The sequence below is a fragment of the Dromiciops gliroides genome, chromosome 3, assembly GCF_019393635.1.
Source record: "Dromiciops gliroides isolate mDroGli1 chromosome 3, mDroGli1.pri, whole genome shotgun sequence".
In the NCBI taxonomy this organism is placed as follows: Eukaryota; Metazoa; Chordata; class Mammalia; order Microbiotheria; family Microbiotheriidae; genus Dromiciops; species Dromiciops gliroides.
The window spans coordinates 7632595-7654461 of NC_057863.1; the positions used below are offsets into that span (position 1 = coordinate 7632595).

General features: G+C 50.9%; 1 protein-coding gene across 3 annotated transcripts in view; it reads left to right on the forward strand.

The window, feature by feature from the left end:
• The window catches only part of P3H2 (prolyl 3-hydroxylase 2), a 138033-nt gene extending 116686 nt beyond the window's left edge, over positions 1-21347 (forward strand). For 2 of the 3 annotated variants that reach the window (XM_043991325.1, XM_043991324.1), the window contains 10 exons: positions 617-706; positions 1144-1184; positions 1829-1923; positions 8027-8154; positions 8729-8824; positions 9775-9925; positions 12455-12569; positions 13636-13711; positions 16761-16901; positions 20329-21347. In XM_043991325.1, coding sequence (XP_043847260.1) covers positions 617-706; positions 1144-1184; positions 1829-1923; positions 8027-8154; positions 8729-8824; positions 9775-9925; positions 12455-12569; positions 13636-13711; positions 16761-16901; positions 20329-20403 — 1008 coding nt within the window. In that variant the 3' untranslated portion in view covers positions 20404-21347. Of the gene's footprint in view, positions 1-616; positions 707-1143; positions 1185-1828; positions 1924-8026; positions 8155-8728; positions 8825-9774; positions 9926-12454; positions 12570-13635; positions 13712-16760; positions 16902-20328 lie in introns of those variants that run through there. The other variant, XR_006355497.1, reaches the window with a different exon arrangement.
• Positions 21348-21867: the final 520 nt, after the last annotated feature.

A 21867-nucleotide genomic window follows, 5' to 3' on the forward strand; every position in this document is an offset into this window, starting at 1 on the left:
GTGGGCCTCAGTTTCTTCATCTATAAAATGGAGAAGATGCACTCTGAGGTCCCTCTGAATTCTAAATGATACTTTCACCCGCCACACAAGATATTTTATGGGTTTGTCTTTTATAAATGCACATCATTTTAATGCCTAGAAATTTGGCCTTCCCAAGCCAAGGGCCAGCCTAGCCAAATGTGGAGATGTTCTTCCTCACTCTTAGCATGGCCACAAGGGGATGAGGTTTTTGGCCTCAGGTCTGGAAGGAGGCAATTGGCCTTCTGGGTTGGGATGTCCCCAGAGCAGTAATTTCACAGGTCTTAGATGATATCAAATCGACGCTGACCCCCTTCTATTGTGTCACAGCTACATCATCCCTGCTATAAGTCCTGCTTTGTCAAAACTGGGCAAGAAGATGTGTATTTTTCAGGACTAAGGGCTTACACACTCACATACACACATACATACTCACACATACACACACATATACACATACACACACACACACACACACACACACACACACACTATTTACTCTTTATTTGAATAAACTGCTTATCCGCTGGCCATTTTGCCATTCACCTCACATCCTACAAAATGTTGGCATTTACACTTCCTCTCATTTTTTTTCCAGGATGCCACGATATTTATGAAACGGCATAAGCTTGAAGCTGAGCTTATCATATCCGCTGTGGTCAACCTGGGCATTCCCTACACTGAACAGGTAAAGAATACTGAACACCTTTGGGCCAATCACACCCTCCTCATTAAAAATGGCTCCCATTCTCTGGGCCCATTTTAATAGTTGGGTTCATTTGGCATTCAGAATCCAGTTTCTTAGTCTCCAGTCTTGGTAAAAGAGAGACAGCAAGGGGTTGACAATACATGCCTGCCTTTATCATCTTGAAGACCTGAATTCAAGTCTCATCTCTGGCACCTGCAGTGTGACCTAGGAGAAGCTACTTAACCCTTCAGTGCCCTGGCACTGATGGACATTTACCAATAGGCTTTAGCAGAGGGTATTTGCTCTCTGGTATGGGGAGCTCCCCATATAATGTGATCAGAGATGTGCCCCCTATTTTTTAAAAAACCTGGTATCAGAGATAAAGTTACAAAGTTATTATGTTTCTTTATTATCCCCTTTTTCCCCCTTTACAACAGAATTACTGGACCCATGATGGAGGACGACAGGAAGACGCTCCGTGAGTTGCATGTTTCGAACACAAACTGCATCTGGGTGGGACTGGGAAAGCAAGGAGCAGGGACAATTTGCAGGCATGCCCCATCTTAAGAAAAATGAGGCTCCGGAAATGAGAATCCAATGGTCACTTCCTTTGTGCCTCTGAGGATTGAATTCCATGAATTATTTAACAAAGGAAGTGGCTGGAGAGTGTTCCCAGGAGCGGAGGCCTTGGGCTCCAGCCCCCATTAATGGCGACTGTCAGAAATGAAGAGCTCAAAAATGTTGCTTTGCGTTCGTGGGGAAATTGAGGTTATTTCTGTATTTGGGGAGACATTTTCCAGTGCTAGCCCGGTCACGGCATGGAGGGAATGCTGACTCTCAAGGCCTCTGCCGAGGGAGCACCAGCTTGGACATGCCCTGCCAAGGTGACAGGTGGTTAGTCAGGACCGGCATCCACTACAGGCAATGAGGGGTTGCCTCATGGGATCCTGGGGGGCTGAAGTAGCAGGAGAGCTCCCCTCTCATGATTCTGGCCTCCACTCAGATCCCAGACCCATAAAAAGCTGCCTCACACGGAGGCTCCACCTCCTCTGGGGAGCCGCCCCTCCCTCCTCCCCCACCCCCAACTCAATGGGACTCAGCTTCCTCTCCCTTTGGGCGCAGGGTCCTTTCAGAGACGGGCGACAGGATGGCCGAGGCTCCCGAGAAGTCTGGGGGAAAGCAGCCCCTGCCCAGGCTGGACCGGGAAGCTCAGGAGGGTAAGTGCAGGGATCGGCTGCTATTCTCTAGAAGGGCCTCCGAGCCAGGCCCTGGGGATGCGCACAACCATACATCTGCCCCCAGTAGCCAGGAGGGATGTAGCCTGCCCAGAGCCAAGGCACGTGCAAAGGAGCAAAGGGACAAATATAAAGAGGACACAGAGTCCATGAGGAGAGAGAGGCTGCTTTCCGCTGAGAGATCAGAGAAGGCTTCATGGAAGAGGTGGTCCCTTAACTGAGCCTTGAAGGGAAGACTGAGCAGGCCCAGATGAGGATGAAAGTACCTCCCAGGCAGAGACCGGCCAGAGATTTCAGGTCAAGCCTGGGCACTATCTCGCCTGTCTGGCTGGAATGCAAAGAGGATGAAGGGAACGCCCCACGTTGGGGCGGGAAAGAAAGGGCGGGGCAGGCTGCGCAGCATCCCCAATGGACACGTCCCGCTTCCCTGATGTCTTGGGGAGTCTCACGGAGCTCTGCTTCCCCTCATAGACTCTCGGTCTGATGGGAAGCCAACAGAGAGAGCTGAGCTTGGGGTCCAAAGCTGACCTCAGTGTTCCCTGGGGTGAGGCTTTAATTCATCTTCTTCAGCCTCATTCTCCACATCTGTGAAATGGGCTTCTTAGGGGCTCTCCAGCAACAAATCCACATGGGATCCGGAAAGGTCCCTCCAGCTATGTCCCAGGGTCCCACAGCCAAGCAGACCCTCTCTGAGCCAGGCCAGCTGAGTGTCCGCAGCAAAGCTTCCCCCTCCCCCTCTGTGCTTCCTCCAGTCAGCTTCCTGACCCCTCCCCAGGGCTGCTGAGGGTGGGAGGTTCGTGTTCTGCTCAGCCCCCACCTCCTTCCAGGAATGTGCTCACTCAGCTCTTCTGCATGGGGTCCCTCACTGGGGCAGCCGAGTGCTGGCTGGGAGACGTGGGTGGCATGCGACAGGGACGGGGGAAGCGTTACAGAGCTGGGAGGAGGAGAAACAATGCTCAGCGTTGGGACCGGCCGGATGGCTGCTGACTCAGAGGTCCCACCAGGGCCTGGTGCATTCCAGCATGCTCTTTGGGGCCATGCAGAGAGCAGGCTCAGTCAGGAAAGCTGACAAAGCACCTTTGTGACAGGAGCCCCGTGGGCCAGGCAGACAAGGCACCGTGAACCCCATTATACATATGAGGAAACTGAGGCTTCGCGGGGTTCGGTGGTTTTCCCAGAGTTACACAGCCGGTGCTCAAGCTGGCCTCAGACCCAGCTCTGAAGCCAAAGACTCTAGCACAGAGGCTCCAAGGTCAAACCTTGCCCTGGGATGTGAGCTGGTCCTCACCTGGGCCCGCCTCATTCACACCTGGCCTCTGGCATTGGGGGCTAGTCAAGGAAAGCTTCTGGGAGAAGTGGAATTTGACCAGGACCTTGGTGCAGGTGGGCACGTCAGAGGGGAGGGCGGAGCACGCTACAAATGAGTGAAGGTGCAGAGGTGGGCAGGGGCATGAGCGGGGACGACAGTGAAGAATCTTGGGAGACCGGCAGGCATAGTGGCATGAGGCACAGAAAGGACCTCCAAGGCTGCTTCGAGAGATGTGGAAACTGAGACTCAAGCAGGTTACTGACTTGCCGAGGTCACGCGAGGAGTGAGCCCCGGAAGCCAGGATTGGAACCCAGTTCCTCTGCATCCAAAGACCTGGATTCCTTCCCCAACTTTGAGATTCGCTAGTCATATGACCATAGATAAGCATGTCAAGTCTCTAAGCCTCTTAAAAGGGAATGACAATTGCCCAACGTGCCCCACAGGGAGGTGGGGACAAGGGTGCTTCATAAAGCCTAGAAGTACCATTTGAGTGTAAGCTATGATTGTAACCAAGGGTGTCCAAGATGGCGCAGATGGTGCAGGGCCTGCATTGGCAGACTAAAGCCTACTGGACTAAAATGCGGAGATTTCTCACCATAGGGAGTGGCCTGCATTAGGCCAACGGACCGCCAAGCTCTGGTAGGCCTGGAGTACCAAAGATAGCTTCCATCCTCGCTTGTATCTCCAGCCCTTAGATGAGGCCTGTGTTTTAACCTTGGCCTTGGCCTTCAGCCAGGCCGGGCAGAGGAAAGCCTGCCCTGGGAACCGCAGAAAGGACAGCTTGCTGCTCCCCTGATTTCTTGGCTCTTCTTTCCTCCCCGGGAGTCAGGGGCATCAGACTGGATAATATCCCCCAGGCCCCTGAGCCCCTGGCTCCACTCATTCTTAGCCATAAGCCAGCTTGGCCTCCACTCTCTCCCTGAAGCTGTGGTCATCCAGAGGTCAGGGACTTTGTCCAGATGGAGGGAAAAGCCACCCAGGATGTACGGGCCCATTCAGCACTTTCTGTAACGGTTTGAGCAGCCGCATGGAAGTTAGCAAATTCCAAAGCCCAGCATCAGCTACCAGAGGGTCCGGCACCATGCCAGGGAGGGGCCAGGGAAGATGACGGGCAGACTAGGTGAGGGGAGGAAGTATGCTCCGGGAGGCCCACCTTTCTGGCTCTTCAGACCCTGAGCTACACCAGCAGCAGACTTCGACAAGCCTTCCCTGGGGGGAGCCTGTGATGGCCCTTTGTCACTCCTGCTGCTGGGTGCTGAGCCAGCCGAGGATGAAAGGACACAGAGGATAGAGGGCAATAAAGGGGTCTGACCCGACCACCATCCCCCAGACTTCTGTGGCTGGTGCCTCAGCTGCCCGGGATCCATCGTCCCGTTGTCTGCTGCAGAGAAAGCCGCTCGGATGTCAGTCTCTCTCGTCTCTGGAAGGGAGGCATTACGGCCATGTGGGGTCCCCACCGGACACTCGGCTAAGCCTCTCCCTCAGCTCTCCATCCCTTCCTCTCACGGGCAGCAGCGGCAGCCTTTACTCGGTCCTCTGGTAGCCCTGCTTGGCACGAGAGCCCTCGGCCTGGCCAAGCCTCGCTAGAGCAGACGGCTTCCCTCCTCTCCTCCCATTCCTGATCCTGGGACTCAGAGTTCAGCAGAAGCAGGGTAGGCGCATACCTCCAGCATGACACAACCCTCCTCTGCCGGGGCTGGACGGCCCGGCTCCAGGCCCAAACCAGCCCCACCAACCACAAGTCATTGGACGGCTTCTTGTTTTCATTTCTCAATTCGCTTCTGTCTGCTCACTGTGGCCCTCCTCCCCGGCAGCCCTCCCAATGTGTGAGGCGTGTGTCTGGTGCACGTGGGCGAGTGTACGTGCATGTGCTCACACAGTCCAGGGACCAAACCTGATGAAATGTTGCGTCCGGTCTTCACGCTATCATCTGTACCTCCAGGAGAGGTCAACAAAGGCAGGCTTTTGTACGGGGGGCATCAACAAGAGGGCCCTTTGTGTGTGTGTGTGTGTGTGTGTGTGTGTGTGTGTGTGTGTGTATGTACATGTACATGTGTGTGAGTGTGTACACATGTGTATGTGTGCGTGTGTGTGTGCGCACACATGCGCATATGAATATGTGTGAACAGGATGAACATAAAGGGAATCCATCCAAACACACCTAAAGGAGCCCTGTAGAGGTCAGGGGGGGGTGGGAGGGGAGAAGACGGCCTCTACACCGAGGCTTGAAGGGAGAACAGGCCTCTGAGGGAGAGGAGTGGGGAGAAAAGTACAGACCAGAGGGATGGCAAGTGCAGCCAAGTGTCCTGTGTGAGGGACAGAGGGAAGCCAGGCTGGCCGGATCACAGGGTACAGGAGGAAAGTGAGATGCAATGAGGAGGAGAATGTGAGGACAAGAACTCAAGGAGATCCCCCTTTCCCTGGACCAGCGAATGGCTAGGGCTTTGAGGGATGCTCGTCCCCACAGAGATGGTCATGGTGCCCCCCACAGATTCCTTCAGTCTCACTAAGGACTGCCATGGAGATGGGGGAGCAGACTGGCAGAGCCACATCCCTAGGTTCCAAGAAGGGGCAGGGGTGTCGATGTTAAATGTCGAGGGGCTGGAAGATGGGGGTGTATGTGGCCCCCAAAAGGGAGAAAAGCTGGAGACCAATGTGAGATCAGCTTATCACAGAGGAGGCTGAGGATCGCAGCTGGGAAAACCAGAAACCCCAGAGAGAGTCACCAAACAAGAAAGCAGCCATTGGCGTGAAATGAACTGAAGACCAGGCATTCTAGAGGCAGGGATGGGGTCAGAGGCCAAGCATGGAGCTGAGCCAAATGTGTCCTTGGTCAGGAATCAGAAAACACACTAATGAGGCTTTGCTGACTAATGGTTTTATGAGCTGGGGAGCAATGTCATCAGCTGGCCATATCCAATCAGAACCTGATGAGGTGGGGGCCCAGCAATCAAGACAACAAGCAATGGGGAGAAGCTAAACTGTCTGAGGACAAGCAATGCTTGTTTTTGTCTTTTTGTCCTCAGTGCTGTGGATGAAATATGTGCTTAACAAATGTGTGTGGGATGGAGGGAGGGATGGAGGGAGGGATGTTTGGATGGATGTTTGGATGGATGGATGGATGGATGGATGGATGGATGGATGGATGGATGGATGGATGGATGGATGGAGGGAGGGATGGATGGATGGAGGGAGGGAGGGAGGGATGTTTGGATGGATGGATGGATGGATGGATTGGTGGATGGATGGATGGATGGAGGGAGGGATGGATGGATGGAGGGATGGATAGATGGAGGGAGGGAGGGAGGGATGGAGGGAGGGAGGGATGGATGGATGGATGGAGGGATGGATAGATGGAGGGAGGGAGGGAGGGAGGGATGGATGGATGGATGGATGGATGGATGGATGGATGAATGGAGGGAGGGATGGATGGATTGGATGGAGGGAGGGAGGGAGGGATGGATGGAGGGAGGGATGGATGGATGGATGGATGGATGAATGGAGGGAGGGATGGATGGATTGGATGGAGGGAGGGAGGGATGGATGGATGGATGGATGGATGGATGGATGAATGGATGGATGGAGGGATGAATGGATGGATGGATGGATGGAGGGAGGGAGGGATGGAGGGAGGGATGGATGGATGAATGGATGGATGGAGGGATGAATGGATGGAGGGATGGATGGATGGATGAATGGAGGGAGGGATGGATGGATTGGATGGAGGGAGGGAGGGAGGGAGGGAGGGATGGATGGATGGATGGATGGATGGATGGATGGATGGATGAATGGATGGATGGAGGGATGAATGGATGGAGGGATGGATGGATGGAGGGAGGGAGGGATGGAGGGAGGGATGGATGGAGGGATGGATGAATGGAGGGAGGGAGGGATGGAGGGAGGGATGGATGGAGGGATGGATGGATGGAGGGATGCATGCATTGGATGGATGGGGGGTAAAAATGTTTTGGCTCAATTTAAGAGCCAATTTCCCCCCAAGTAGACTATCCAAGAATGGAATTTGATTCTAGTGGTGAGTTCCCTCCCCTAGTAACAACAAAAGTAATAGCTTGTATTTATACAGCACTTTAAATGTCTACAAAGCACCTCCTGTATGCTATTTTCACTTGATCTGTACAACACTGCTTTAAGGTAGATGCTACAATTATTGTCATTTTACAGATGAAGAAATTGAGGCTGAGAGGTGAAGCAACGTGACCAGGGGCACACAGCTAGGAACCATTTAAGGGGCTATTCAAGCCTTGCTCTTCCTGATTCCAAGCTCAGGATTCTAACATCTATACCATGTCGATTCTTAACCTGGGGCAGGGAGAGGTCCATGAAGCTGGTGGTGGTTGTTTGTTTGTTTGTTTTTTAGTATTTGGCTCGCCATTTCAGTATCATTGGACTCCTTAGTAATCCCGTGTGTTTTATTTGATAAATTTCACCACACTCTCCTGAGTGGGTCCCAGGAGCCAGGACACCAGAAGGGTTAAGACACCCTGGCCTATAGGGTTCTCCAGAACAGAATCATACTCAGCTGTGGGGCTGACCAGATGCCCTCTGAAGTCCCTTCCAATCCCTGCTGCTATTGATCTAGACCTTCCCTGATCTAGAAAGAGAAGAAACCAGCTCCCCGGGTTTCTTTTCCCAAGCACCCCTAGGGCCTGTTCTGGCTGGCCCCAGCCCCCAGCCCCTGGCCCCAGCCCCCAGCCCCTGGCCCCTGCCCCTGGCCCCTGGCCCCTGCCCTTGCTCAACAGCTGTCTGTCCCTGCAGGGGGGCCGCTGCTCTACAGCCACATCAAGTTTGTCTATAACTCGGAGCAGCTGAACGGGACGCAGCGAATGCTGCTTGATAACGTCTTATCCGAGGAGGAATGCCAGGAGCTGCAGAGCATGGCCGGGGTGAGAGCTGCCAGGCAGGAGGGGAGGCTGATTGGCACCTGGGCACAGTGGAGGGAGCTCAGGCTCTTCCCTCATTTCCCTCTCTGTGCTTTGGCTCCTGCGGGGCCAGGGCGGGGGAGCTGGGACCTCTTTGGGGTGAGAGGACAGAGGGGTGTTTGCTGTTCCGGGCTGGAGGCCCCCCCAGGTCAGAAGGTATCCAAAGGAGGGTGCGAGGAGGGTGATGGGCGTTGTCACATGAGGACCACCTACCTGAGTGGAGACAGAGCATAGCATTTAGCATTAGGCAGAGGGGCCTCTTTGTCTGATATGACTGAGAATGGGCACCCATGGAGGGGTTTCCCAACACCGACTTTCCCTAATGCTCTTGGAGCCTTTGGGGCTGGATGTCGGGTCCTTGAGTAGGGGACGTGGTTCGATAACTTCTGGAGAAGGTGCCTGAGCCCACTCACCTACACCCCCCAAGGGCTCAGTAAAGATTTAAAAGGACAATATATGGGAAAGAGAAGGCTGTGCACATGAGAGGCGGCATCGTCATCCTCCCTAATGCGGCCCTGTCTCTGTGTTTGGCTTTCAGAGAATAATGCTCGCCGGGAGTGGGTACAAAGGGGAAGTTTCGCCCCTCACTCCCAATGAGAAGTTTGAAGGTGCCACCATCCTCAGAGCCCTCAAGGTAAAGCATTCCTTCCTCCACTGAGATGCCTAAGGATCGAGCCAGTGGGTGAGATCCACGAAGAGTCGGAAAAGGGCCCGGGGAAGCCAGTGGACATTCTGTGGCCTTTTCCAGGAGGTGTCTGGGTGACAAATGCTAGGCCAACTGAGGAACGGCCTGCCTTAGATACTGACTAGAAATTTGGCTCTGGGCAAGTGGCTTAATCTCCCTGGGCCTCAGTTTCCTCTGTAAGATGGGGATATTCATGGCGTGCATCCGCCTCATAAGCTTGCTACGAGGGGCACACAGAATGTGGAAAGTGCTTGGCAGACCTGGCAGCACTGTGTGAACATTGACTCCTGTGATTTTTCGTAATCATGTTCTGCTAATGTTCACATTCATAGCCACGGACCCGGATTTCGGGCCAGAGGCTATTAACATGGTAGATGTTCAGTGTTCAGAAACCTTGTAGGGTCTGGGGCCTTCCTGGTGACCGAGGGATCCCCTCAGTCAGTGTGACCACAGTATTCTTGTCCCAGGCCTTGGAGTTCATCCACCGTAGTAGTCCCTCTTCAAGATCTCACCACTGAGAACGCCTCCTTGGCTGTCTCTTCCAATGGTTCGGTGGGCACCCCCGATTGCCACGAGCAACTAATGTTACCCTCATTTTATAATGCATAGATTGAAGCCGAGAACGAGGTAAATGTTCCCTCACCCGGTGTTTGTCTAACAAATCATGAGGGGCAGGTAGGGTAATATAAAAAGGGAGATGACCTGGGTTCAAATCCCTGCTCCCTGTGCTAATCGTTGCTGAGTCACAAGTCACTTTCCTGGTATTTCTCATCTGTCAATGGAAGGCGGATTAGAAAACCCTCCAGGGCCCTTCCAGCTCCGAATCCCTTTTTGGCACAAGATCCATATTTGGATTTCCTTCTTTCCTGGCAACCCAGTGGTTTCTTATTTCTCTTCAGTTTGGCTACGAAGGCCGAGTACCCCTGAAGAGCGCACGGCTCTTCTACGACATCAGTGAGAAGGCCCGCAAGATTGTCCAGTCCTACTTCAGGCTCAACTCCACCCTCTACTTCTCCTTTACTCACCTGGTTTGCCGAACGCCTCTTTCAGGTGAGGCATCGGGCTCAAACCCTGGGGGTTTCTCCACTAAATTAAAAGAAAATGTCTCGGAAAAGAAGCTGTGAAGTAGGGATTGGAGGAAGGTTTTCTAGAGCCCGGTTCCTCTGAGGCGTGATTCCCCCTGCCCTTCTCCACTTTCCATTTTGGTTCAGCAGAGTCCAGCGCACCAGCTGGGTCGTGTCTTCCTCCCCTGCGTCTTTCTGCAACATAACAAATGGATTCTGTACATGAACTCCCAGATCTCTGTATTTGATCATAATCTCTTAATGGACCATCTTTCCTTCTGCTTTATGACCCCTGACTCTGTGCTTTTTCCTCACCGAGACCTTCAGTCTTGTGCTCTCAGCACTTTGCCCAGCCATCACCCCCACTCTGGCTACGCCCTCCTTCCTTCCCTATTGAAACCCCTTGGCCAGTAGATTCAACTCTGTGCTGTCCTCTCCATTTACATCCCTTGCCCCCTTAGCCGACTCCCAACGTTGAGTCATTCCCAGCATCCATTATCTTCATGACTACCCATGGGCCAGTTAATGAAGCCACAGAAAATCTTGGACCTCTGCTGCCTGGACCTGCAGCAAACTCGTGGTCCATCTTCTTGTGGGGTTCTACTGCATCAAGGCAACCCTTTTCTGCCTCGCTGCTGGATGCGGCCCTTTCCTAGACTTGCCCCGGTGCCCTTCTCCCGCCTCTTATCCTCTCAGTTGAGGACTTTGCCTCATACTTCACTAAAAAATGTGAGGCCATTTGCTAAGGGCTCTCTCTTCTCCCCTCCCCTCGGATGCTTTCTGCCACTATTTCCTCTTTCACCCCATTGTCCCATGAAGTAGCTGTTCTTCCAGTCAAGGCACTTGCTCATGCGGACCTTTGGTCCCATCTTCTGTCTTTTCTGGCTGATTCTCGCCTCTCTCTTCCCCACTGTCTCTAACAGTCTCTCCCTGTGGATTTCAGACTTCTTTCCTGCTGCCTATAAACATACCTTTGTCTCCCATCAGCCCTTAAATAGACTTGACTTGAGCCAACAACTGCCTCCAGCTCTCATCCCAAGTCTTTCCTTTCCTTCTTGGCTAAACTCCTTGAGAAAGTCGCCTCCCCTCATTGCTCCCATTCCCTTTCCTCTCCACTCTCCCAGATCCTTGCAATCTGGCTTCCAAGCAGACTGAGATTGTCTTCTCCAGAGGTACAACCTCTCCTCCATCGCCTTTCATGGCCTTTTCTCCCTCTTCATCTTTCTTGACATTCCAGAAGCCTTTGGCAATGTAAGTCATCATTTCTTCCTGGACGCTCTCTCCTCTCTCCACGTAGGTGACGCTACCAGTCTTTGTGAGTCTCCCCCGCCTGTCAGACCCCTCCTTCTCCTGCTTCTTTGCTGGATCTCTAGCCCAATCATACCCATTGACTGAGGGTATCCCCCCAGGGCTATGTCCCTCTTCTTTTTTCTCTCTGGATTTTCTCACTTGGTGACTGCATCATCTCCCATGAATTCCAGGATCATCTCTAGACAGATGACAGGTCTGTCTAGCCAAACCTAATCTCTCTTCTGTCCTCCAGTCCTATATGACCAATTGTCTCTTACACATCTCAAGCGGGAGTTAATTCACCTCTATTTGCCTCAGTTTCCTCAACTATAAAATGAGAATAGTAATAGCATCTAACTCTAAGGTTGTTGTGAGAAACAAATGAGATAATAATTGTAGTGTTTAGCACCATAGGAGGTGCTATATAAATGTTACCTCTTGTCATCATCATCTTTATTATTATTATTATTATTATTATTACCTTTGCAATATTCCCTCACTCCAATCCATCTTCCATTCAACTGTAAGAGACCTTTCCTGGGCCCAACCTTGCACCATTGCCCCCATACCCCCTTGACTTCTCTTTGAGGCTACATTCCATCACACTGATTATATCTCTTATGTACATAGTTGTCTCCCCCTTAGGTGCAAACTGTTTGAGTGCTACATGAATTTATTCATACCTTTTGCTTTCTTATATCACCAAAATCCTTCCTGTCTTCCAGAAAGCCAACTCCTGAGTGCATAGATCCTATCTTTGGCTTGCTTAGCATCTCTAGTATCGGACACTTAATTAATGTCATTGGCTAACTACATAGTCTTTGGAATGACTTATGGGGAGTCCTCCTCGTTGGATGATGGGAAGGAGGATAGAATGCCTCTTGAAAAGGCAGAGCCTTGATTGTCTTCACCTGTCCTTCCACACCACCTAAAGAACTTAAACAAAGTCATTGTTTGCAAATCAAATGATGTTGTGGGCTTTTTGTTGGGGGCTTTGAATGTCATCAGCAAAAGAACCCTCCACATCTGGTAATTTCCAGCCTGAGACCCAGTCCTGGTTTTGTCGCATTGTCTTTTCTCCCTGTTCTCTGCCCTGCCCCATCCAGAGTGGAGAGCAGACAAGAGGCTCTCTTGCCATAGCCCAGCCTTCCCCACTGCGTGGAGAGAAAAGTCCCCCTTCCCATGACACTGCATTTCACTCTCCCTTTGTCTCCTCTCCCGGCAGATCAGCCACAAAACAGGGATGACCTCAGCCACCCCATCCATGCCGACAACTGCTTCTTGGACTCGGACACCAATGAATGTTGGAAGGAGTTTCCTTTGGCGGCTAGGGATTACAGGTAGCATCTGAGATGAAAGGTCAATGCACAGATAGATAATTGTCAAAGAGCCCAAGAAATCAGAGGCAGGAGAGGTTTCGCCTGCCAAGACTTCATTCTCCTCTCCTTGGAGGTTTGGGCATCACCAAAGAATGCTCCTTAACCTTCACCCAGACACCTGTGGGTCAAAGCAAGCCCCCTGGGCCCATGAACAGTGAGAGGTCAAAAAGGGGGAGGGGCTGTGTGTCACTGAGGCACAGCAGGAGCTGAAACAAAGGGGCCCTGGCTCCTCCAGTACCTCTCTGTCCAGTTGTCAGGACTTTTTCCTCCAATTCTTTGTTCCAAAAGAGACCGATAAGATCAAATCAAGTTAACCAGCATTTATGAAGTACCCGCTATATACCGAGCACTCTGACAGGATCTGGGCATACAAAGAAAGACCGAAAGGAGCCAGGTGGCAAAGGCTTTAAAATAAAAGTGAAGTAGAGGAGTCTCTACTTGGTCTGGAATGTAATAGGGGGCTCCTGGAATTTATGGAGTAGAGGGTGGGCTACAGTGGCCAGAAGCATGGGTTAATGGCTATCACTCTGAAAGGTGAAAGGGCATGCATGGAGACTTGGGCAGGGAGGTCCATTAGAAGACTATTGCAGGGGGCAGCTAGATGGCACAGTGGATAGAGCACTGGCCCTGGAGTCAGGAGGACCTGAGTTCAAATCCAGCCTCACACACTTGACACTGACTAGCTGTGTGACCCTGGGCAAGTCACTTAACCCTCATTGCCCCACAGAAAACAAAACAAAACAAAAAAATAGAAGACTATTACAGCTGAGAGGCACTTGGGGTCTGCCCAGGGGGGGTGACTGTTTGATGAGAATGGAGAAAGAGGGGACATATGTGGGAGATGAAGTTACGAAGGTAGCAACATGGGCTGTGCTGGATAAGGACAAATGAAACTGTGAGGATGAGACCTACGTTTCAGCCTGGGAGCACGGTGGGACCCTCAGTGACAGGCAGATCACGACTCACCTGCAGGGGGCTTTCCAGGCCACAGAAAACAGCCTCATCAGGACCTTTGTCTTTCTCACAGTGCCATCCTCTATATGAATGAAGACTTTGAGGGCGGAGAGTTCATCTTCACGGGAATAGATTCCAAGACTGTGACGGTGAGTGACCTTTCGCGAGAGTGCCTCCTTCTCCACCTGGCTCCAGCCGTGTCCCAGAAGCTCGCAGATTGGCTTCTTTCCCTCCCTCTGGGGCCGATCGTTACATTTCTTGTATGGGGACTACGGGGTGAAAGAGGTCCTGTGGATTCAGAACCCAGACGTGGGAGCTCAGCCAAGAACCGCAGAGCTGTGGTCTCCTGCACAGAATGGAATTTTCTTAAGGATAGGATCTCTATCATTTTTGGATCCCCGACATCTGGGACAGTGTCTGACACAGACCAGATTGATGAGCAAATGCTTGTTGATGAATTGAGTGATGGTTTTGTCCAAGTCCCTCATTATACAAATAGGAAAGGCTCAGACAGATTAAAGAGACTCACTCTGAGTCACACAGCTATTTAGTAACAGAGCTTGGGGGATGCTGGGGGCTCCCAATGCTTGGCCTCATTCTGCTACATCAGTTTCCAAACATACCCCGAGCTGGTCCGTCTCCAGGCTCCATTGGAATGTGCCCCATGTCCTTCTGGGGCAGAACCTTTGTACTGTTTGTGGCCTTGATGGGAGCCATAGTGCCCTCTCCCTGGGGGAGTTGGCTTTGGGGAGTCATTTAACCCTGCGCACACCTGCTCCGTCCTCACAGCTAGAGACGAGTAACATCAAGCAAGCCTTAGGACTTCTTGGGGCTGACTAGAACCTCTGGAAGCACGCATAACCATGTTCCTGCAGTCTCTCAGAAGATAAAAAAGGCCAGGGAAATCCTGCTCCCCATTCTTCAATAGCCCGGCTCAAGCAAGCGTGCAGTCACACACTCGGGGATAGACCCAAATCGACTCTCAGGCTAGTGTACCATCTATTGGTGTAAAAGGGACCCTGGGCTCTCACAGGAGCCAATGGAACACAGGCTGTGGTAGTCCTACTAAGGATCAAGTCCCAGCCTTGTGGTGGATAACAGGATGTTCGTTTCCTGAGGACCTTCCCAGCAAATTTTGAAGAGACCAACCCCCGGAATACTGGATTCTGGAGGCTGATTTTTTTGTCAATAGCTACTCTGAAAAAACCAATCTCCTAAAGCCTAGGGATTTCTATCTGTACTAATGGAGAGCGTGCAAAGACAGATGAAATAAATCATGGACCCTCAAAGTCTAAAATAAATAAAAACAAGAAAAAAAAAAAGTCAGGTCTCCCTGAAATTGACTGTAGCTGAAAGGCCAGTGGCGCAGAGAAAACATTTTCTTTGCTTTTCCTCCCTCTAGCGGCTAAACTTGGTAACGCTCGGAGGTTACGGGAGGCAACAACACATTGGAGATCACTTCCCCTGGACTTTCCAAACTGTGCCAACAGCGCTTGATTGGCCGTTCAGATCTCTTAAAAATGTTCTATTCTGGCACTTATCAGTGACTCCCTCTAGGCAATATCGCCCTCCTTTATGGGGGAAAAAGGCACATGACACAGCAACAGCAATTAACATCCTACACATGCACCTGCGCCTCACTCTGTAGTGGGGGGATAAACATCTATCCAGGCACCGGCCTATGGGCCTCATTTGAGGCTTGTAAAAACCCTGTGAGGTGGGTGCTGTTATTATCCCCATTTTGTAATCGAGGAAACTGAGACAAACAGAGATGGGGGCACTTGCCCAGGGTCACACAACTAGTAAATGACTGAAGCTGGGTTTGAACTCGGGGCTTCTGTATTCACTGCACCACCAGCGCAGGGCCTTGATGCCCCCACCCCCAGGCAGTCATTAGTCCACAAGTAGGTATTAATGCTTACCATGAGCCAGGAAGCTCCGGTGTCAGATCCTCATCTCCAAACCTGCCTCTGACTGACTTCCCAGTGATGCTGGACAGGGTATTGGCACCTGTGTCAGTGTTCTCTTTTGTAAATGGGGAGGGGAGCAGCCTCCACTGTGGGTCCTCAGCCTGCTTTGATCTGAAATCTTTCTGTTTCGTCTCCTTCCACTTTATTGTGGCCATTGGGTCGATCGTTATCCACTCACTGACCTGTTCTTCAGGGGCCACTACCCAGTTATGTCCATTCGGTTTAAAAGAAAGAAATTTCCATTGAAAAGTGGCAAATAAATGAAATTGATAATCATGCAATTTAATGAAGAAAGAACAGCTCAGAGGACTTGGGTTCGAATCCTGACCCAAACATTTGCTACCCATGTGACCTTGGGGAACGACCTCCTTGCTTTGAGACTCGTTAAAGAGGCGTTAAATCGTAGTCCAGTGCCCAGAGCCTGAGGTCCTGAGATGACATCAATCAATCAAAAAGTGAGCATTTATGACACACCTGCTGTGTGCCTGGAGTTATAATGGGAGCCTAGACCTTTAGAACTAGAAGGGACATTGGAGGCCACCTAGTCCAAGCCCTTTTTGTAGATTTAGAAACTGAGGCCCAGAACAATGATGGAACTTCCCCAAGGCAAGTCAAGCTAGTCAGCAGCAAGGCTAGGATTCAAACTCAGATCCTATGACTCTAAGCCCAGCGCTCTTTCCGCGACACTAGTCAGTCAACAAGCATTTGTTAAGCATCTACTGTATGACAGGCACTTTACTAAGTCCTGGGGAGACAAAGAAAGGCAAGAGACAGTCCTTGCTATTAAGAAAGTCTAAATTGGGGGGTGGGAGGGGCAACACGCAAACAAGTGTGTACAGAAAGAAGAGACAAGAGGAAGTGGAGTCCCCAGAGGGGAGTCGGCCACCCTGCCTGGAGACCTTTACCCACTAGACTCTGCCTCTATCAGTGACTCACAAACTTCCCATGAGCCACCTCACCTGTGTGCCGGCTCCTGCCTGATCATCAGAATGAGTCCTGCCTCTTCTCCCCACCCTGCCACCGTCTCCATGAGCACAGGTGCCCAACCCCTGCAGCACCGTGCCTCCCTGTGCCAGATAAACCCAGCCCAGATGGAGTGATGCCCAGGGAACTGCTCCCATCCAAACCGTGAAGATGCTGCCAGCGCGGGCTTTACTGCATCCCCAGGTGGAAATGGGCATGGATGGGACCTGCCACTGCCTAAAGGTTTGTGTGCTTTCTCCCCCAGGCCTCCATCAAACCAAAGTGTGGGCGTATGGTCAGCTTTTCCTCAGGCAGAGAGAACCCTCACGGGGTGAAGGCCGTGACCAAGGGGCAGAGGTGCGCCGTGGCGCTTTGGTTCACTTTGGACCCCTTGTACAGGGAGTTGGTAAGTTCACCGTGTGATGCTTCCCAGTGGTCGGGCTCCAATTTACAACTGCCTCCTTAGTCATCACTGTTCCCCTTCACAAACATTCCCTAGAGCCAGAGCAGACCCCTCTTGTTTGCTGATCTCTCTGCCCCCTCTGGCCTCTCTAATGTAAGGACATGGGCTGTTTTCTCCACCCCCAAGCACACACTCCCCTTTCCTTCCCTAATACACATCTGCCTCAAGGCCTGGCTCAGGGACCACCAGAAGCTGCCCCTGCTACTCCCCACCGCAGATGAAGACATTTTCTCCCCTGAGTTTCCTTGGTCTCCTTTATACCCAGCCTTGTATCATGTGTGTCTTCCAAACCCTCCACCCCTGCCCTGCCCGAGGCCGACTGGAAGGCTCTCGAGGTGAAGGACAGTTGTGATTTTTCATTGGATTCTCACTGCCTGGCAGGGCATCTGCTGCTTAGCAGGGGCTTAACAAATGCATGGTAGATTGGATTGAATTTCAGGTAGAGGCAATTTCCCGGATGGCATCACATCTGTAGGACCCACAGCAGCTCCATATTGGCAAGGGGTCCACTGGGCTCTCACTAGAGGCTGCTTACCCATAGGGAGAATCAGTCCTCTGGGGAGTGAAGAAAGCACTTTGCTTGGAGTCTGGACTTGAATTCAGCTCCTGACCCTAACTTTGCATCTATGGGCAAACCTGGACTTCTCTGAGTTGGGCAGTGGGAAAAGTGCTGGTCAGAGGTCTCGTGTTCTAATTCCAGTGCTTTCCCCTAGCAAAATGACCTTGAACAAAGTACAAAAACCTGCCTGGGCCTCAGTTTCCTTTTCTGAAAAAGGAGGGTGGGATTACATGACCTCCAAGGTTTCTTCCAGCTCAAACCTTAGGGTCCAATTCTATTCCGTTCCCCGTCCGTAAAATGAGGCATTGGACCAACCTCAGGGGTCCCTTCCTGTTCTCCTCCATCCCAGTTCTCCTACTCAGATCCCCAGTAGGTTGGGAGCTTGCTCCCAGGGAACCAGCCAGTCCTGCCCATGCTTTGCCTCCAGATGCAGTCAGAGGATTTAGAGGCTGAAAGTGCCTTGGGGGTCACATGGGCCAGGGCCCTCATTTGACACAATCTGAAACAAAAGTTTAGCCCAGTCTAAGGACTCGGGCATCCGTTCAGTAGCCACAGATGTCCTGACCACGTCATCCATTCCCAGAAGGCTCCAAACGGAGCCTTTCAGGCCAAGAGCACCCAGGGGTCGACCTGTAATCTCTGGGGCTTCCCATGCCTCTTACTTAACAAGGCTCGTCATTACCAGAGACTGGATAAATAGGGAGAAGTGGCTCGGGATGGTGAAGAAGCCCTGGGCTCTGTTGGTGTCTGGACAGGGTCCTGAGGCCCAGAGGAAGGTGTCCGGCACGTGGGGGGATTCACTGAAGTAAATTTATGGCTCTCGGTGGCCAAGGGGGGATGAGCCAAGATCTGTATTCCCGAAGGGAACGTCCGCATGAATGAGAACGCAGAAACACTGAAGTTTTCTTCTTAGCATCCTCACAGGCCAGTTGGCCCCATGACATCAGCAGATCGGAAATGGTAGCAGAAAAAGAAAGCTTCTCTCCCAGCCATAAAATCCTATTCCCAATGCAGTCCAGTCCCAGGGCCAGCGGATACCAAGCTCTCATCCATCTTTTATCAGGGAGCAGCGACATCTAGTGGCAAAAGTGGGTAACGCTCCAGAGTCTTTAGTCATCACTGGGTGCGGCCCAAGCGGATAGATGAGCCTGGTACAATCATCCTTTCTGAACCTGTCCCAGGGAGCAGCCTGTGGGTGAACCTGCTGCAGTAATCTTGTGGAAGGACACAGACCTGTCCAAGGTCACACAGCTGGCAAAGGCCTTAGGGCAGGCTTTTCACCCACATCTCCCTGACACCAGAGCTAGCCTCAGCCTCCACTCCCTGCCTCAATTCTGGCCTAACAGAGACAGGGCCCAGGTGACCCCAGGGGTCAGAGGTGTCTGGTTCTATCTGCCACAAACACCCCACTGCCAAATACCTGATGGGAGCCTGTCCAGCTAGTGCTTGATGGAAGGCCGGCTATCTCCGAGAGTGCCTGTCCCACTCTGACCTCAGACTCATTCTTTGTTTTCCCTGGACACCTAAATTTGTTGCTCTGAAATTTGCCATCATGGCTGATGGTTCTCCTGCCCAAGGTCACTCACAGTAAATGACTTTCTCCTCAAGCTCCTGAATGTCTCCCCCTCCATGCTCCCCAGCTCTGGGCCAGGGTTCTGGGAAGCACTCCCTCCTGCCAGCCCTCAGTGACCGTCTCCCCTCACTTTAGGACACTGATTTGGAGGAAATATTTCCAAGCAGTGGGATGACCATTTAAAGGGAAAGTTTGGAGATGATTCATGGGTATAGTCAGAGAGAGAGAGAGAGAGAGAGAGAGAGAGAGAGAGAGAGAGAGAAATATGAGCATGCATACGGGTGTAAATACGTATCTTATACACATATAAATCACCTAGGTAATTTAAATATAAATTATAAAAATAAATTAAATAACATATAGTATAAACTATATAGTATATAAATATACTTAAATATCCTATTATATTTAATATTATTTAGTAAAATATTAAATATATTTAAATGTTCTATTATATTTACATATATATTATAAATGCATCTCTCTCACTACTATAGCAGCTAATAGGATGAGGGGTTAAAATGAACACTAGAGTCCACTGCTCCATGGAACCCTGTGCTATCTCAGGTAATAATTATGGCTAACATGTTCCTAGTGCCTATGATGTGCCAGACCCTGAGTTAGGAGCTTTACAATTATTGTCACAACAAAGCTGGTAGGTGGGTGCTCTTAGTATCCCCACTAAGGCACACAGAGGTAAAGTGACTTTCTCAGGGTCACATAGCTAGCTAACTGAAGCTTTATTTGAAGTCAGGTTTTCCTGACTCCAGTCTGGGTGTTCTATCCACTGCACCACCTAGCTGGATATAATGCCAATGTATCTCATCCAGACATTTAACTTTACATTTTAATTAGTGTTTGGAGAGTAATCTGTGTCTGACCTTTTCTGTTCACATAAGCATCTTTTCTTCTTTGTTTTATTGATACTTTTCATGTTACATCTCCACCATCCAAACCCCTCCTTGTAACAAAGATAGTTAAGCCAAATTAATGAAGACAGCAGGGGTGTCATCTTGCAGTATATGCAGAATTGTGCACCCATAGCCCCCCACTTTTTCAGTGAGATGACGGTGGTCTCATCACAGTCTCAGAGAAGTTATGACCTTTCGAGGATGGAAGGAAAAGCACCTGGTCAATTCACCTGGCCAAGGACCTCCATGCTTCCTGATTGGCTGGGCTGCTGCTGCTGGTAATGCTGAGCTGGATGCTAATGGAAGCTCTCATTTTCTCCCTTCCAGGAACGACTTCAGGCAGATGAAATGATCAGACAGTGGAACCATGAACAGAGCATCAACCCCAAAGATGAACTTTAAAAGTGGTCAAGAGTGTTTTATCAAATATTTATTTAATAATCTTATTAGAACCTTTTATTTTTCTACAGAGTCTTGGTATAAATTAATGGGTTAATATGAGTCTCCAAAGCCTTCCTTTGGTTGCTGGGGCTCCTTTGTCCACAATCCTTCAATCAACTTCATCAGTCTGTCTTTCAAGAGAATCAATCAATCAGTCAATCAACAAGCATGTATTAAGTGCTTTCCTAAGTGCCGGGGATACAGAGACAAGAGCCAGGCAGCCCCTGCTCTCTCAGAGCTGACCTTTCAATCCAACCTGCATTCATTTTTATTAAGGGCCTCCCAGGTGCTCAGCACTGGCTACCATGCCTAGGAGCACAAAGATAAACAACCCAAGTCCCTACCCTCCAGATGTGCAAAAGGAAAAACTAAACCCCTCCCACCCATTGGCGAAGGATCTCCAAGCCCAAATAGAGAGGGTCTCTCCTTTCTGTTCTTGGCAGAATTCCAAGGTTTGAGGTGCTTTTGTGTAGGGCATCTCATAAGAATTCTGGGCCATAGGTCTGCTTATTGCCAGCACTTTACAGATGAGGAAAGAGGCTGAGAGGGTTAAGGGACTTGCCCAGGTTCATACATGTAGCCAAGATTCGAATGCAGGTCTTGGTCCCACACTCTAGCCACTGTGCTAGCCAATGCCATTAGTGAAAGAAGCCACCAAACCCTTCCAGGCTGAGGCAGGGGAGGTTTCCAATCTTCTGAGAGCCCAGACTGAGGGAGTAATTCACCCCACAGCACCCAGCACCTGCCCCAGAACATGCATGGCACAGCCTGGTTTCTTCTCCTGTGTATCCACGGGGCCCTGATCACTTGAAGGCAATTTCCTTGATCATTTCCACCAGCTTTGGGGGGCACCTCGTCTCTGGTACTGTACAACACGATCATGTTTTCATCTGCATCTGTCAATAAAGGGAAGTCTTATTTTAACAGCTGGCATTCTCAGGGTCTCAGTCATCCCTTCCGCAGGTACCTGCTACATGAAGAGTGCTCTCCTGGCTTCTTGGTCAACAACGAAGCCTTCCTTAAGTGCCTGCTCTGTGCCAGCCATTGTTCCAAGTGCTGAGGATGCTAAGAAAGGCAAAAAGACAGAGATTAGACGATAATCATTTATTAAGAGCTTACTACCGGCCAGGCAGTGTGATAAGCAATGAGGATACAAAAATAAACACAAACAAGACACTGAGGAGCTCAAGAAGAAACAAACAGAAAAGAGGTAGGGGGAGGGAGAAGGTGCTTGTGTGGGGCACATCAGCAAAGTAGGGAGGTACAGAACTCAGAAGGGATGTCCCAGGATAGGAAAGCCACAGGAGCCGAGGGAAGGGTCAGGGGCAAAGGAAGTCCCACTCTATTGCTGCTAAGTACAGCCTGGCCCCTGCCTGCAAAGAGCTCTCAGATCAACAGGTGTGATAAAACAGCCATGTAGTTAAT